The 17,731-nt window shown below is 37.9% G+C and overlaps 1 protein-coding gene across 2 annotated transcripts in view; it reads left to right on the forward strand.

Annotated features, from left to right (window-relative positions):
• Positions 1 to 17,350, forward strand: part of LOC106108033 (fibroblast growth factor receptor 3-like) — a 35,914-nt gene extending 18,564 nt beyond the window's left edge. For both annotated transcript variants that reach the window (XM_013289107.1, XM_013289108.1), the window contains exons 3-6: positions 14,212 to 14,393; positions 16,058 to 16,153; positions 16,816 to 16,924; positions 17,185 to 17,350. In XM_013289107.1, coding sequence (XP_013144561.1) covers positions 14,212 to 14,393; positions 16,058 to 16,153; positions 16,816 to 16,924; positions 17,185 to 17,326 — 529 coding nt within the window. In that variant the 3' untranslated portion in view covers positions 17,327 to 17,350. The remainder of the gene's footprint in view (positions 1 to 14,211; positions 14,394 to 16,057; positions 16,154 to 16,815; positions 16,925 to 17,184) is intronic.
• The last annotated feature ends 381 nt before the right edge of the window (positions 17,351 to 17,731 follow it).

Here is a 17,731-nt window from a genome sequence, read left to right on the forward strand (position 1 = left end):
GTAGTGTAATATATAAATAGATAGATAATTAAATAAATAGATAAGTACACTACAAACTTAGGCCGGAGACCTCCATCGAGGTGTCGCATTCCTGGTATAGGTTGCTACATTTTTTTCACGACTGCCCCTGTACGATTTGAATGGGAAAATCGTTCCATTCATTGTCGCACCCGTATGCGATTAACATAGCTAAATATTGATAGCGCGACCTCTCTATGTCTAACATGACAATAAGAGTACAGGTACTATGTTTTGTGGTTATAAAACAACCAGAATTTTAAATAATTGAATGACCATATTACAAAAGGTGTATAAGCGTTTTAGCAAGGGCAGGTGCACTTATGTATCTTATAAAATTATATTTTATAAATCCAATAAGGATAAAGAGTTGCAAACGGAAACGCAGATCAAACCATAACATTAAAATTTTAATTACATATTTTAATAAGTTTAACACGTGCACAGTACTTCACAATGAACTATGATGTCATTAAACTTGATTTATTCAAATACAACAGAGATAGTGAGATCCGCGAGCTGGACACGATACATACATAGATATTACACAACTGACTCACAGTTCTTACCTCCTGACGTAACCTTACAATCTTTATTTTTTCTCAACACCTCACTATTTGCTGTACGTCAACCGACATGGCATTGATTGAGCTCAATTTCAAATTAATTCTACCCGGATTTTATTATAATACCATTTACATTTCATTGTTCAACGTACCGTTGTTAATTTATTTATACAATGTCATAATAGTCTATCTTTGCGGTTCGTCGTCATATTTAAATTGTCGTGGTTTAATTTAATTAAAGGGAGCCAGGTCTCAATTTGTATTTGCATACCCTATCACGTATCGGTGAAATTAATTCTTATAACTAATCGGTTTAAACAATTGATTAAGGCTATTCCGTCATTGTCTAATTTCCATAAAAATTACTACATCATCATCTCTTTGTACTGTTTTATAGAAGCTTTTCATTAAAGTATCTCCCTTGTGGCCCTCGACGTATGATTCCCCGTTATCTGCTGACCAAATTATTGGTCCAACATATGGGAGGCTGCGTTGTTTCACCTCACAGCTTACATTCTATAACCTTTTGGCCCCATCAATCTTCCTACGAATAATTTTATGTGTCCATTGAATATTTTTTATAAACATTACGAGTCTGTTTGAACAATAATGTTTCCAATAACTAATTGATATCATTCGATTGATTATATCGATAATCCATTTCCTCTGAAATTTAAATTCCTTTCAGCTTCATTTCAGGTCTTTCGTATAAATCTTCGACTGGACTAGATGAAGATAGCAACTGCTTCTTGCTTGCCAACAGCGTCGACATATTTAGGGCTGTTTTTACTTAATGTAATTAAAACAAGCTCAACATAAATACGACTTCTTTACTGTAAGAGCCGTTGAAATTTCTCATAAGCGACGTACTGATCATTTAGCGCTTTAATTGCACCTCAGTTATTTAATAGTAACGAGTCATGCCCGCAATTAGGGTTGCTAACGATCCTGATTTGCTGGTTTTTCCCCGCGCCGTGACAGTGGTCTCGGCTCCGGGTTGACAACTCGCCCGCTCCGACCGGCGCGGCTTTTTGTTTTCTACTAATTATACCTCCGCGTAATTGTATTCCTATTCTGTTTAACTCAAAACAAAGTTTAAAAATGTCGCCATATACACATCGAGCCTGCATATTTTTACAATGTTCGGAATTAATCGTTCCGAGAAATGTCACCGTACCAACCGGACATTACGTATTGCAAGCAGACAACCCTGGCTATATTTACATATATGCTTTGCTCTTGCCGGCTATTGTTGTATCTGTACTGCACATATTTGATGTCTTTATTATGCAAAATTTTCAATAAAACTATTATTTATAGCATGACCATCGATGAAAAGCGCATCATTAAGTGTAGTAGGCTTCTACCAAAATATTGTCTTATTCGAAAAAATATTTATATCTCTTTGATTTTTTCGATTTGATAAAGGGGGCAGCTGCCCCTTCCTAGCACTGCCAGCGCCTAGTTATACCAGGAAATCTACTAATTTACAAATTCTTAGCAACGTTTTATTTAATAACCCGCATCTATGTGTTTTTCGTTTTAAATATGTGCCTTCCTACTAATGTAGATTACTTATCTTTACATTTAGCTTATGTGGTTATCCAAAAAGTATTTTGAGTTTAATAACGGTCTGGAATCTAGGATAAAAGCCTCACTCCGATAATCTGTTTTTAGCAAACAAAAGCGTTTCAAATCTTACTGACACGAGCTGGATTTTTGTTAAAGTCATTGTTGTATTTGAACTTTATTTTGTGCGAAAACTATCTTACTTCGAACTTTCCCTATTTACTTTCATTTCATTCAAGATTTTAATGCAAGTAACTGATTTCACAAGTAGCACAATATTCTTATTCAATGATCACTCGTGCAAAAACGTTCGGAACGGTCAATGCACCTCGACGATCACGGTTCAGGTTCTTTTAAAAGTAATTCCAATTTTAAATAATTGCTCACGGAGTCTTTTGATGTGCAATCAACTCAGAAAAATCCGTTTAACAATTTTGTTGAAAATAATAATTACCGGGTTCGCCGCACTGCAAGTTGCTTCACATGAAAGTCAACACGCGATTGTGCATCGCACCAACTCTACTCATCCCATACCGTCCTTTCGAAATGGTCAATAATTCAAAGGCGTAGGCATAAGCCATATTAAAAAGTGCGCTCCGAGCTGAACCTTGGCTCGACCACGCTCTCTTGTCTTCATGATCCTTAGGATCAACAGGATTGCGAGTGTTGATATTTTGACAATAGTGACGTTATCATGGTCCTTCTAGTCAGATGGGTTGAGTTATTTTACGATTTATTTTACATTAATTTTTATAACGATGTCTTCAATTATTAGTATGATTGAAAGAGTGTTGTGAATGCGAGCGCACGTTATCGCACGCGCATCTCGACAGCGCCGGACCCTGGTGGTGTTATTATGCTCCGGCCGTCCGCACACCGGCCGCGGTGGCCGACATACATTACCCACCGCGCACATTATGTCTGAATAACTTACATTACTTGCCTTTTTACATCTTTTTATTTATTATTCATTTTCGTTTTATTAAATACCTCTTAGTTGTCATTAACGTTTAACAGCATTGTACAAATATCTGCGAACTGTAATAAGAAAAACATTAAAGGGCAATTTAAAGTTGTAAGAATGAAATACGGTACTATAAAGATGTATTACAATTTACGATAATTATTTCTCATTGCTCTATCTATTCTGCATTTTAATACTTTATAGACAACTAGTCATAAAGAGCATTTCCATTTATAGGCGAAGAATATGATTCAATGGGCTTGTGCTTTCCGAGAACGACGAGGCGAGTTTCTTTGACCTTTATGACTAGAAGCGATTGCTTCGTCCGCCGCGCAGTGCCCGAAGCGGGATCTTATCGATGTATCGTCGGAGGGTCGAGTTGGCGCCCGAGTCATCCGACTCGATCATTTCGCGTACCCGTCGTGCATAATGAAACGTCCATTTCCGGCCGATTCAAGGAATCGAATATATAATATTTCGCACAATCGGACGATGGCAGTCGCCGGCGCGGGCGCGGCACACGGACACCGCGGCGTCTGCCGACCTCCTTAGCATTCGTCTCGCAACACGCAACAATAATAAATTCTTGTGCACTTGCAGTTTCACGTAGTGCCAAGAAACAAGGGTCGACTGCCGAATGTTAAACATCTGATATTTAAAGTCAAAAATGGTTTATTTACAACCGCACTTATTCATACATGTGATAAGGAAAAACAAAAACAAATGATAGCTAACTATATTGAAACTGCTGAGAAAAACCGGCAAAAACAGATATCTAGGAAAACTTCGTATAATAAGGAAATATAAATAAATATACACATGTACTCGTATATATTTCTTTCGTACATACTTGTCATTATTTGTATGAATTTCTAATACAAAATCTTTGTATGCGGTTCATGGAATATTTTATTTCTAAAATCGCTGACTGTGCAATGTTAATGTTTATTGCCGCGATAACGATTGCAAAATATAGTTGCGGTGCAAACGAAGTCACGTACTGCGCACCGAGCACTTTGTCATTCCCTTAGTCTATCGACGCTTCCTGTTTCCGATTGTGGAACGCTTCTTGAATGTCAATAGCAAAGTTTCTCGCTACTGTATCCGTAACGGAGGAGGAATTAGACGCAGACAATTGTTTTTTTTTATAAACTCTTCACTTGTCAACAGTACGACAAGTTTAATTAAAAAGTAAACTAGTTACGTCAGCACACATTTTTGCAAAGAGATGTTTCTCAAGAATTTCACCCTTTATAGCTGAAGCCTAATATCCTAAATTGCTGAAAATAAACATTTACTAATTGGTAAAAGCTGAATCCTGCATAAAATAGAGCCAAAGTAGGCCTGACATTTGTGGCTTTTGACTATTTCTGCACACATACTCGTACATCCAACATGAACCGAACCGATCACATGTCTTGAAGACGTGCTTGTTGATTGTTGGTGTCATATTGTAATATATTGCAGTGATTTAGTTGGTAAGTGAGCCGTAATGAGCGTTACCAGGAAAGCCGTTATCGTGTACACCATCGTGTCGAGATGTGTGGAGCTGAGCGGCGGCGACGGTGTGTTCCCAGGCAGCCAGCATTCCTTGCCCATACGCAGTCCAGCCACCTGCCAGTTCCGGGACGCGTCGTTACGTGCCTCTGGAATACATTCCCTGGACTCCAACATCGAGAAAGCAAACTGTCCTCTTCCTCTTTATTGTTTTTTGTCGCGTTACTCTGTACCTCTGTACTTCTCGGTGTATAGAGAATCTGTGAATATTGCTATTCACTTTTTACAACCCTACCAACAGTTCTAAGAAAAAAATCATAATGTATTATAATTTTCCTTGTGTTCTGGGGTTATTGTAACAGATTTACATAAAAATAGTTTGTGAATCACCTTCCATTAATTTCTTAGGAAACGCTTTAGGTAAAGTTTGTCACCAGGTTGACACCACCACCTGTAGTCATAGTCACCATGACCACCTGTAATACATGACCATGACACCTTTAGTTAAAAGAAACTGCAAAACTTTGGCGAAAAATATATAAATGTTTTCATCAATTTTCAAAAGGGGTCTAGTTAATACTCATTTTGCTCTATGATGTCTATGAAATTATTCTAATAATTCTCTTCTCGGAAATCTCTGGCAACGCGGCGTTATATTACTCGTATATTACTTTTGACTGTGGCAGATGTCGTAGAATAATAATAAAAAATATTATATTTTGTTTTAAATTAAATTAATATAAGATTAGGTATTTCAGTTTTGCTCAAATAATATTGTTATGATTTGTAATTTGTCTCTTATCTTCCCATAAATAAAAAGCTTCAATCTCTTGTATTTAAGCTATGTATCATTATCTTAGCGACAGTCGGGTTTTTTCGAATTTCCAGCATCGTTGCGACATACAGTTGTACTTCGATTAAATCCATTCCTTTAACAATGTATCAAACTGGTTTATCTCCGCTTCCTTTTGTAGCTAGGTTCAAAGAAAAGGCAACGATCCTTGTTCGTTGCGAAAAAACGCTTGTTTTCTACAGTAAGACAACGTCCCGACAATATTGTTGCGGCGTACGATACTGAAGCATTTTTTATCGACCATAATAATAGCTCTCTCGAAAATGAGCTTAGATCACTGATGTTCCTCGAATATATAGGAGTGTTGCAAATGTTACGAGCCACGACGACTGTATGACGCATCACTCGAACGAGCATTTGAATCACTCCCTAAATATACTTCATAATTCGGAGCGAGGAAGTTGCATGCAATAATTATTCAGTCATTAAATTTTTATTTATACTTGCTGAAATCTCAAGGTTGCTGTATCATCAAGCTTTCGTGACCTTAACCTGGTTTTCATGCATACGTGTTTGATTTATCGAGAATGTTTTATACCATTTTATAACAATCAATTATAACCAGGTTGTCTTTTCTTGTCTCGGTTAGTAGAATGTGAACCTCGTATCAAAGATTGACCACAATTGTCAACGGAATTTCACTGAGTCAAAGATAGGAATTTCTTTCGCCGGTCGATACTTTGAAATATATTTTATTCTATTTTAACGAATAACTTGGTACAGTTGAAATTTTCATATTTAACTGCTATTGGAATATCCAAAGCGTCTGCAATTTTCAATATTGAATTTGTTGCCAAAGAAATATTTGTAAGTCATGTACAGTTATCAAATCGTATTGCGTTCATCGTTGTATGTGATCTATCCCTAAGCGAAATAATAAAGCTCAGTGTGTGTTAGTTGCTTGTAAAAGAACGGGAATGTATCGGGCGGTGTTCGAGGAATCAGACGCGCCGATCTCCTGCGCCGGTCACCTGTTCTGCCACTTCGCGTTTTTACCCCGCGGCCCGGCTCCGCTTTTTCTCACAACTGACGTTTCTACCGCACATCCCTAAACTGACACACACTTTACTACAAAGCTACTAACGTCATGGATATCTGATAGTCTACTAGTGACTGCTAATTGGTAATTCTATAGATATTCATTCAGATAGGTGGCATTTCGTATCTAATAAACTTGATATCGTAGATTACGCTACTATTTAATATTAATTTCCGCTTCTTTTTCATGGAAATTTATTAATGCGTTTGAATTGCGACCCACCAATAAGTATAATGCGACTAGGCAAGATGGCAAATTAAAAAAAAAATATATATGTACCTGACTGATACTTTGTGGTTTCATAATATATGCAAACATAATATTTTGGTCAGATTTGGTATTCATTTTTTTATTTATTTAGTGCGAGTAAAGTAGAAATAAAAGTTCCTACTCCACATCTATCGTAGTGAGCGTTCTGTAAGGCACATAATTGCGCGGTACATAATTGCATACCAACTTACCATACCTGTTGCAAAAAGCTACAGACAACTTTATTGCTATGGACATACAGAGGCGGAGTGAATATGTTAACATTAGTACCTATACTAGTGAAATTATCCGGCTTTTATTTATTTCTTAATTAGAATAGATAATGTCATAATGAAGAATAGGATTAACTGTTTTCATGTGATTTTGAAAGTCTAACTGAATATAAATGTTAAAAACGATATACGCCCCATATTATTTAGAGATACAATAGAAGGTAAAGGAAAACCCACGCGCCCTCTATCGGACGTGGAAACTGTAATACAATTGTATTATACGAATTCTGAGAATTGTCCGATTTACGTCACCACGTAACTCGCACGTAAATCGATTTTATGATAGTTTTTATAACGCTTTATGTTGGTATAACAATATTTAATATTATTTAAATATCGATAAAAAATATTTACAACTTTTATAATACTTTAACTTACTATTTGAAGCCTTTGAGTGATACCTCATAAAATTGAATTATTAAGGTTTTGCTTACTAGCACTTTTAACACAAATAAATATTAGACAGTATTATTTGTTCTGGCGGACTTATACCGTCTAGATTGATGAAATACTCAAGTATAGCAGTATAGGTACAGACCAGCCGAAACCGACGTGTATATATATGCGTAGATTTATGTACATATGTAGATGATGTTAGAGAAGTGTATGGACATCGGTAAATAGAACTCCAACTGGGTTATAGGCGTGAGTTATGTAGTTATTTTTATGATAAGCTTCTGTTTTATCGTCGTAGGCTTGTTCTAAAATTGTTTTAACCTAGCATAGTTCTAGGTACCTATCATTTCACAAACAAAATGGAAATATATAATTTATTACATAGTTGAGATATAAGATAGAGTTACCAGAAGACATGTCATGCGTAGCATTCATGGCAATTACCCTCCGCTTGTGGGAGCCTCGGTAATTTATCCATTGGACTCGTTGTAAATTGAAAAACGAGCTAAAAGAAGGTACACATATGGAAAATTTTGTTCTGGTAAAAACACGATGTTATTATTATTTTCGTACGCCGGTTTCGATGTTTTTAGCAGCGAATGCCGACTGAATGTAATTATTTTGCTATTTGTACCACCGTAATGGATGTACGTTAACTTTAGCGACATCCACTATTATAATTACACTTTTTGTTCTCAATTACAAATGTCGGCTTCTGTCTACGACCATAATGTGTAATTATAATGTAAGTAAAAAGATAAAAACCTTATAAAACATTAATTAACGAACCTATTGTTGAAGACCGATTCCTGGGACGTCGCAAAAATAAACTTCGGGGAACTTAGAAAATTTTATGTAAAGTAAATAAGTACACATGTTTATAAGATATACAGGAATAAATTGGATTCTTTTTTTGTCCTGAATAAAAAAAAACAGCTGGACTGTTTAGTGTGCGCGAACTGTACATTACAAGTAATATACACGGCACTGTGTCTGAACCAACATTAATTGATCAACTTTTTAACTGAGATCGGGTACAAGGCGATTGGGTTTGGAAAAGATCTCATCAACTAATTTTACAAATTATGTTTTCTGTGGGATTTAATTATACTCTTTTTCTAACTCTACAAGTCTTCGTGGGCGTTGGTCTAGTAACTATTTTCATATTATCTAAATACTTACTTTTTTCCTTTTAGTAGGATTACACCTAGTGCGGTAAACTTTCGTTAAGATAAATGTCTGTACATAATTCGCATGTATCCGAGATTCGAAAACGCAACTTCGAGATCGTATGCTAGACGTGTAGACGTTGAAATATTTTATAAAGGTATGCACGAACTAGACAGGACAGTTTAGTAAATGCTGATGCTAATGCATATTCCCACGTGTCTATTCATGCGCATCCAATTAATGCGTAGAAAAACTTGTAATTGTGTAATTCGATTTTAGTCACAATACCAGCCCGTGAGCGGTACACGCGACGTGAATGCGTATGCAAAAACTCTGCGGTCGGACAGTTTTTTTTTTTTCACCATGAATGTTCTTGTACTGGCTGTTCCGAGATGTTTTTGCTCGTCGGCGAATGTACGACCAGCTCATTACCCCGAGACTTACTTGTGAGCCACTTTTTATTATAATTAAAGCTTTTGACCTGCGACATTCTCCTTTAATAATATACAAGCACCTACACAGGCTGACTACACTAACACTTTATGTCAATTGTGCTAAAATTACATTTCGCTATGACTTTTTAATATGAAATCTTTGTAATAATACTATTTTCTTTTATTGACTGAGTGTTATCAAGTTAAATGGAAATGGATTGTCTGTTTGTATGTTTCCCTTGTTTACCGCATTCTTGGTAGTCATTCCAGTTAAATAGCGTAGAAAATAAAGTGAAGCTTTCTGATTTGACCGGAAGTCCGTCAGCTAGATGGCAACCCTACTGCCGGCTATCGCGGCGATCTCGCTCGATTCCCACAAACGTACGCGTTGTTATTACTGTCATCGGTGCGTGACGGACGGACGTGTGATTATCGAGCTATGCGATGCGCGCGGCCACGCCGCACCGCACCGCAACCGCGCTGCGACAACTGTTAGCGGGAAGGCCCCGTAATTGAGCCCGCTTCGAGGAAACGATCAGCATGCACCAGCAGAAGGCTCGCGCCACCGCTGCCACCGAGCCCGGTTTCTTCGGCCGTTGTCAATTTCGCCGCAGCCCTAATTACCTTTTCGAAGAACCAGCCGGCGGCGTGCATCTCTCATTAGCGACGTTTCCTTTGTATGCACAAATAATGTATAATATTGGTCGTACATCTCAGTAAAACCAAAGTCCGTCAAACGTATCTTCCGCCGTTATGCGGCACATCGCTTTACAGGTTCACAATGTAAGCATCGGTAATAGTAACTTATTAAAAAGTAATAAAAATATAAAACAGTAAAATAAAAATCCTCATCCACTTAGCTAATCCTCCACTACTGGATTAAAATGAAAAACCAATTCTCGCTGGAAATAATAATTAAACTTTATATTTTTCTAATATGTTAGCGGAGATTTATATGCCCTGTTTTTTGATGAACGAAATACCTGAGGTAAATTAATCATTTTTTATTAGACAATTTAAACATCAAAAAGGTGGATTCACATGGACCCTAGTAATTCTTAATTCTAGCGCGAAATCTCTAGACAGGCATCTCATCAGTAACAAAAAGCGTTGTAAGGAATATTTCAATTAGATTTTTGCTAAATGACGCAGAAAGCTTAAGCCTTGACTTTTGATCCCTTTCCAATATTACTGTCCGGTTGATTGTCAATACCCGGAACCGACAATCGAGTATTGACGTAATTTGGCGCTGTCACGTGAATAAACTTGACGACACAATAATGTGGTTAGTATATTTTTTACCCATTTTGTTAGACGGGTGATTGACTCGCTGGACAAAAACCCGGACATGGGCCATGGTGCAGACTCCGACATTGTTTATGGTACATTATCATTGCAGATTGTGGAGCGTAATTAAAACTTTTTTACAACTCCTCAGTTCCGAGTACCGGCGAGCGAGGAAACGTATTTTAATTTTAAACTACACTATTTTTTGTATGTCGTATTAGGTTATGAGATATCATTATCGTATAATTTTCTATAAGAAACGTTACACGAATGTTTTTTTGCACATAACGAGAATTTTAAATTCGTATCGCGTGAAAATTTGGACAGCCCTAAAAACGTAATTTATATATGCGTGCAGACTGTAAGATATGAAGCAAGTAGTTAATATATAATATTTGTTTCTATAATTCAATATATTATTGTTTTACGACTAAAGTTTATGATTTATTCAACAGTTCGTTTTAATATCTTATCAACTACGATCTGATTTCGGTCGCTTACTTAAAAGGTTAGAATTATTCTGGTGAAAGGAATTATTGTTTGTAACAAAATGTAGTTATATTTTATGTACATAAGTTAATGTTACAAATTGTAACCAAACATTGGTATTGTACACCGTTTTATGTGCAAAAAAACCAAAACTTTAACTGTATGCATAAAAGCATCAAGAGTCTTTTACAATGCAGTTTAAATTATAAAGAGAAAACTTATACATCATGTTGGGATGCGAATGATTTGTTACAGGTCGGGCGAGTGCAACCCGACACGCGGGTCAAAGACCGGTTCGAGTTTCGGAAATATTCGCAGGCCCAGTCAGGAGGGGCAGCGGTGACCTCATCTCAAAGTCTTTTATTTGGAATCCTCACTCTTCACGCTACACTGTTATTCGTCATTAAAAATTAACGTCCATTCTTCGCTGTACATCTTTGTGGTTATAATAGCACAAAGGAAAGCAACCTTTGTTCGAGGTCCGAGTAGATACAGCTTCTAGCGTCAAAGCCTTTGTTCACCTACTTTATTATGTCTCAAGGTTAGCGGATAATATTCTCTTTTGTGTTGCTATAAAGTAACATAGATATATCAATAAATAACATTATCCTGAATTTATCTTTTGTCACACGAATACAGACATTTGCAGTTTCCCGTTTACCAAGACATGTGGAGCGGTGCAGTTGCGTAAGTCACTCGACAGCTGCATTCCGCATGAACTTTGGGAGGGCGTCACAAGAAATTGTTAAATAATTTTATATTATTGAAATTGTGAAGTTTGCTTCAGGGCTGTCAGTTGTTAAAAATCTATAACTTTTTCTTCTATAGGTATGGATAAAAAACTAACTTCGACGTAATAAAAATTTTTAGAAGTGATTGTTAAATGTCCTTACTTACTGTAAAAAGAAAACTCCCTAGTTTAGATATCCGTCTGAGGATGTGCAAAATTTCCAAGCATCGGTCTGAATTTATTGGTTATATAATGAAAATGTTATGTCGTATAATAGCGGCACATGTCGACAGTCGCCAGAGGGCGCGGGTGCTGCGGGGTCCGCGGCGCGGTGGGCGCACATGCGGCGGGCCCACAAAGTGCACCGCACTCGACGGCGAACTTTTTATTTGCTTTTCCCTTTACTTGTTCGCTTAGTTATGGATTTCCGCCGGCAAAACCGCGTGCGTGCATCGGAACCCGTTTCGAAAAGCTTTCTTTGAATCCTCCTGCCGTAAGAAAATAAACAACTTTTACATAGCCGCGCGGCACGCGGAATGTTGCTCCGCTCTTGTTGCTACGACCATTATTAATTATAACACGGGACACGATGGCGCAGTGGTTCACTGCCCTCGTCTGGAGTCTCTGGATCGAATTTGGCAAAGTCCAATACAATTATCATGAGACCTCAAACTTTTAGGGCATCCGAACATTATTTTTTATGTAGATCTGCTTAATGTTGAGTAAATGTACTTTTACACTAGGATTTAGATAATAGAAATCTGATGACAATGAGCCAAGCCAATTTTATGTATTATTAAATATCTGTTTCGATTCGATTTCATTACAATTCGTATAGGTAGTTACGTACGTATGTGTGAGTGTGGCTTACATAGTGTTTGCACTACAACGATCTCCGCGCATTATAAAATTATTAGCCCAGTTATTAATCTGAGCAGCGTACATATGGTATGAGTCAATTCTTTAGAAAACGTTAAATATATTAACCCCGATCTCCCAGGGACATGTAGTTATAAACATTCGCCGGTACTTTTAATAATGGTTTCGCAGAATCTGTTGGTAGTAATAACATAGGTATTCGCAAACATATTTATGTAATGGAGAGGGTATATGTATGGAAATTGGTAGATGGGGTCGATGAGAAAGCAATATAACAGCTGTGGTATCAATGGGCAGTCTCGCTCAAGTGGGAGTACCTACGGCTCTATAGAAGATGTAAAGTAGACATATGGCTTCTGCATTTCCTGTTCCTTCTCTGTGTTTAGTCTACCGTAACATCTGCAACTCATTAGAGTCTTTCAATTGTTTATAGGTAAGACAGGTGAACTGCTTGCAAATTTGCCTCCAGGACGTATAGGGTTAATCTCATTTTATGTATAGGAGAGAGAAAGATAATTGTGTGAATTTGGACAGGCCGGCGCGGCGGTGGGGGAGTGGCTCTCGAGCGTTTCGGGGAACCGATCCCGTCGCGGCCTTGCGATCGCATCGCCCGAATGTTTGTTTTACTTTCGAACGATTCAAAAACGGCCACCGCGAAATTTTAGTGTTCGCGGTAAACGCGCGGCCCCGCGGCTCGTAGACCGTTTGTTTGCGCGCTGATTCGCCGAACGGTGGGCAGCTGGCACCGCTCAGCGACCTGCCCGCGCCGCGCCAAGCCAGTAAACATCGCCCGTGGACTTTGCTCATACAATACAAACATTTCAAACTGTTGTTATTAATTCGATGTTAGTATTAGTACTTTGTTCACAAAGAATAAAAATTAGTAAAATATTTCATTTGTTGTACGACTCTCTTTTGTCTATATTTCTTCATTTCTATTACATTTGAATTTGCAATATAATATCTTAATTCAAATCCTTTCTCTTTGGACACCCTTTTCTCGCAGCAATATTCATGTAATGTTCCCATGTCTGATGCGAGGAGATTTCCTCATTGTCGATCGTTTGATGCAACGCGTTTCGCCGAAGTGGCGTGTCCCCCGCAGCTGCACCGGAACGGCGCTCCATTAGCCGTTACCGCGAATTGTTGCACTCACCTACCCCGCCTCCGCCACCGCCACCGCCACCGCCACCGCCACTGCCACCGCTACCTACTCCGCAGTAAATCAATCTTATCGCGAAATCACATTACGTAGAAGATATTAACGGAGATGATCCGATCCTGCGCAATCGCTCTTATGCGCGTGCGCAACTACTTGTTCTCGGTACAACCCATTTATGACATGATGTATGTGTTCTTTTTACTGTTTCCTCGAATTATGTTTCTTTTAGTATGATGAGATAATAATTTCAATTCAATTTTGTACGCAGGGTCTCCATCTCTATCAGCCGTAATATCTGAATCCACTCCTTGCTTAAGCATACCTTTTTCACAAAACCCATCCATACTTTCTTCGGTCTTCCTCTATCTTTGTAGCCATCGTCTTAACACTTTCTGGCTTACGTCCCCATCGTCTCATTGAACTTTATGAATATATTATAATATAAATAAATTAAATAAAATAATTATCTCAATTTCACTGTGACCTGTTACCTACGTATATGACTAAGCGGATTTTGGTAAGAAAAATGGCTAATAACATGTTCATAGTGTCATAGGATACCTACAGTCAGACGATTTTTTTATAACCAAATTATCAACGTATTGTTTTGTTATAGGTTTAAGGACGGCGTCGCGTACCCGTGGTCCGCGGGCGTGTCGAATTTGATCCTGTACCCAGAGGCGGCCAACCAGACTCTGTACACACGGCGCGCCGCCCGCGCTGACTCCGGCAACTACACCTGCCGCCTCAGCAACGAGACACACAGCGAGACGCACACCGTGCGACTTGACATACTAGGTAATACATAACAAGGGAACTAACACCTACTAACTTGTACTATACTGTTCTTGTAAAAGAAAGAACAATTGTTATTGCTACACAAAAAAGAACATTGCAACTTTTTGAACAAAAATACAGGGATGGGAAGCGCTCATTTTTGTCCGACTTCCCAAAAGAAGGAGGTACTCAATTCGTCTGTATGTTTTTTAGCTGCATCCTTTGCACTAAAATGCTTCATTTTACACACATGAATGGTGCTTGAGTTCAAGTTAGATGTAATTCGGCACGCGAGTCCAGTTTTTTACACAAATGTAAAAGTGGAACTGAACTTAATGCATTGGTAGACATTATGTTTTCATAAAAGTTATGAATATACTAAAGTGATTGTATCATTAGAATGACCTCAGCTCACAGATGGAAATATAATACAAGTGATATAAAAATTACAATGAGAACACGGAGCGAGCTCGGCCGCAACGCTTCACTAACTCTTTTGATGCATATTTAATTTAAAATTATACCAAGTATATAAAAAGGAATCGAATGAAGATGTTTGTAGTCTAATTAATTTCACGAGTGTCAAGGTTTTGTAAAAGTGTTTATAACTTTAATGTCTACAAAGACTTTGAACGGTTTATGCTCTGGTACATCTATTTTTTTAAATATTTAAATAAGTTACATGCTTAGTAATAACTGTCACGTTAACTATTATCATTAGTCGGGCAATTCGTTTGTGTCCTGTGACAAGTTACAAGTCAAGGGCAATTTCTAAATCCTGTTCAATGTAATGTTGGCACGAGGATCGAATTCCACGTAAAAGTTATGCCACATTACGTAGCCTAGTGCTGTAATGTGCAATCACGTCCACCGCCACACCGCCGTGTGACTGATCGTACGGCACGACGCTTCCGAGAATACGACTTATCGATCGTGATGCGAAAATATATCGATCTATTATCGATCGATACTACAAACGCCATCTGTTTGTTACCTGACAAACTGGCCCTAAAACATGAAAACGTAAATTAACAAAGTGAATTTAAAGTAATGTTAGTAATTGGTAGTTACTAGTAGTAATAATAAAAAAAAATCCACATCAAACTTTTAAAATATGGAATGATAACAACAGTTATTATGCTTTCAAATGATAAAGCTTATCACAACTTTGTATTACCTGGATGCAGCCTATTTGCAAATAAACTTTACCTTTTTATGCACGTGACATCTTTGTAGGACTCTTTTAATTAGGTGTCGCCCGCGACCCTGTCTGCGTGGAATCAAAATAACAAAAGCAGGAAGTCTGCGTTTTTCCAGACTATCCTATACATCTATGACAAATTTCATCTGGATCCGTTCAGAAGTTTACTATACAAACTCTAACATCCATCCATTCATCCATCCATCTAAACTTTCGCATTTATAATGTTAGTGAGATTAGAAAGATATAATGCATAATAAAATAGCATTTGTTTATTAATTTGATATAACTGATAACTGGGACTGTTGTGGTCATTTTATATAATTTACAATTGAATAGCCTGCAATTTGTTGATTCCCGTTCATAACCGCAACACATTAACTGACAGAGCGGGCCTTATTTTGCCTCATACACCGTCGCAATCGGGTTTCGTTCGGGGAATTATAACAAAAGCGATGGTCACACGCAACGTTTCGTTTCGCAGAAAAGCCGACAGATGCTCCGCGGACGATGTTCATCTCCAAGGACCAGTGGGTGGAGGAAGGGAGTGAGGTGCGGCTATACTGTGAGGCGCTCATCGGTAAGTTATATATCCTCATCCCTCATTATCATTGGAAAAACAGAGATAGCATTATTTGTCAACACATGTCAGTCAAAACCCAGTTACGTATAAATACTGATAACACATACTGACCCGATTCCGTGTGCGTTCGCGGAATGAAAGTTTTGTCGCCGAGACTTTCCTCTTAAATGTTACGTCGCGTGCGGTTTGTGTTACTGGCGTGTATGCGCTCGCGGTTGTAAAATTGTCAGATAAAATTATTTATACATGACTCGTGCCCCGCTGGGATATAAATTGTATCGAGATATAAGTTAGTTGCAGTACTTTGTATTCTTTATACTGTTTTGTAATCTTAATACTATCCCAGAGTGTGACATAATTTGTAGACATCTATAAATTTGTAATAATATGGATCTAATATGAAGCTTACGCCCGCGCCACCGTCCGCGTGGAATAAAAACAAAAGTGTGTAGCCTACGTGTTCTTCAGAGTATAATCTACATCTTTACCAAATTTTATCGAAATCCATTCAGCAGTTTAGGCAACAAACTCTAACAAACATCCATCTATCTAAACTTTCGCATTTGTAATATTAATATGATTAATAAAATAATTTTAATTATGCAAACTCAAACAGCTTGGTTTTGAAGAGTGGAGTGTTTATATCTAAAGTGTTGCAGGGCGATCGTACTTGGCGGACGCACGCAGTGACCTGCGCTGGTGGAAGATGTGGCCAAACGGCACTGAAGGCGACCTGCTGCCCACACAGCAACAGCACAAGACTGTTCGGTAAGATATGTAACCACATTCTTACAATGCTAAAAAAAACACTTAACTAAATTGAGCGCCAATAGCCTAATAGTTAGAGATACGGTTTCCGATCGAAGGATCGAATCTCGCCATTCAACTATTATCGTAAACCATATCCTAGCAAAAGCCTAAAACATTTTGTTAATGTTTTAGGCATCGCCAGCGTCAAATTCTGATTTGAAGCTAATACTCTTTAGGCCTTTGAATCATAACGGTTTATAATAGCTCGTGTGTTGCAGTGACGATGTGGAGGACATAATCGGCGCGTACCTGGTGGTGGAGCGTGTGACTGCGCAGGACTACGGCACCTACGTCTGCCTCGTGCAGGCCAACGACTTCGTCTCGCGCAGCTACGTCACCTTGCACTATAAATGTATGTAAACAATTAACAAATGTTCCTCCGGCTACTCTAAAACACCTTCTTTCCAATGGATCCTATCGATGATAATCGCCGAATAGAGATATCATTTATAGATATTCACTATGTTAGGCCACCGCTCATGGTATTTGATAGAAAGAGACTTAGCCCTGTCCCACTAAATTGTAAATTGTCTGATAACAATACAACGTGTAAAATGTGTGATGGAAATTCGGGTTTTATTTTTTTTATAACTAAAAACATAATGCCATGGATACACTTACAAGCTAACACAGCATTATAATAAATAAAATGTTTTTTTTTTCTAATAAAGTCTCTCTCTTTAGGCTCATCATAATAAAAAAGAGGGAGTTATAGATATCTTGTCCAGGGTGCTTTAGATATCTCGTTCAAGGCGCTAGTAGAGA

Source organism: Papilio polytes, unplaced genomic scaffold, assembly GCF_000836215.1.
Source record: "Papilio polytes unplaced genomic scaffold, Ppol_1.0 DF821845.1, whole genome shotgun sequence".
NCBI classification, from domain to species: Eukaryota; Metazoa; Arthropoda; class Insecta; order Lepidoptera; family Papilionidae; genus Papilio; species Papilio polytes.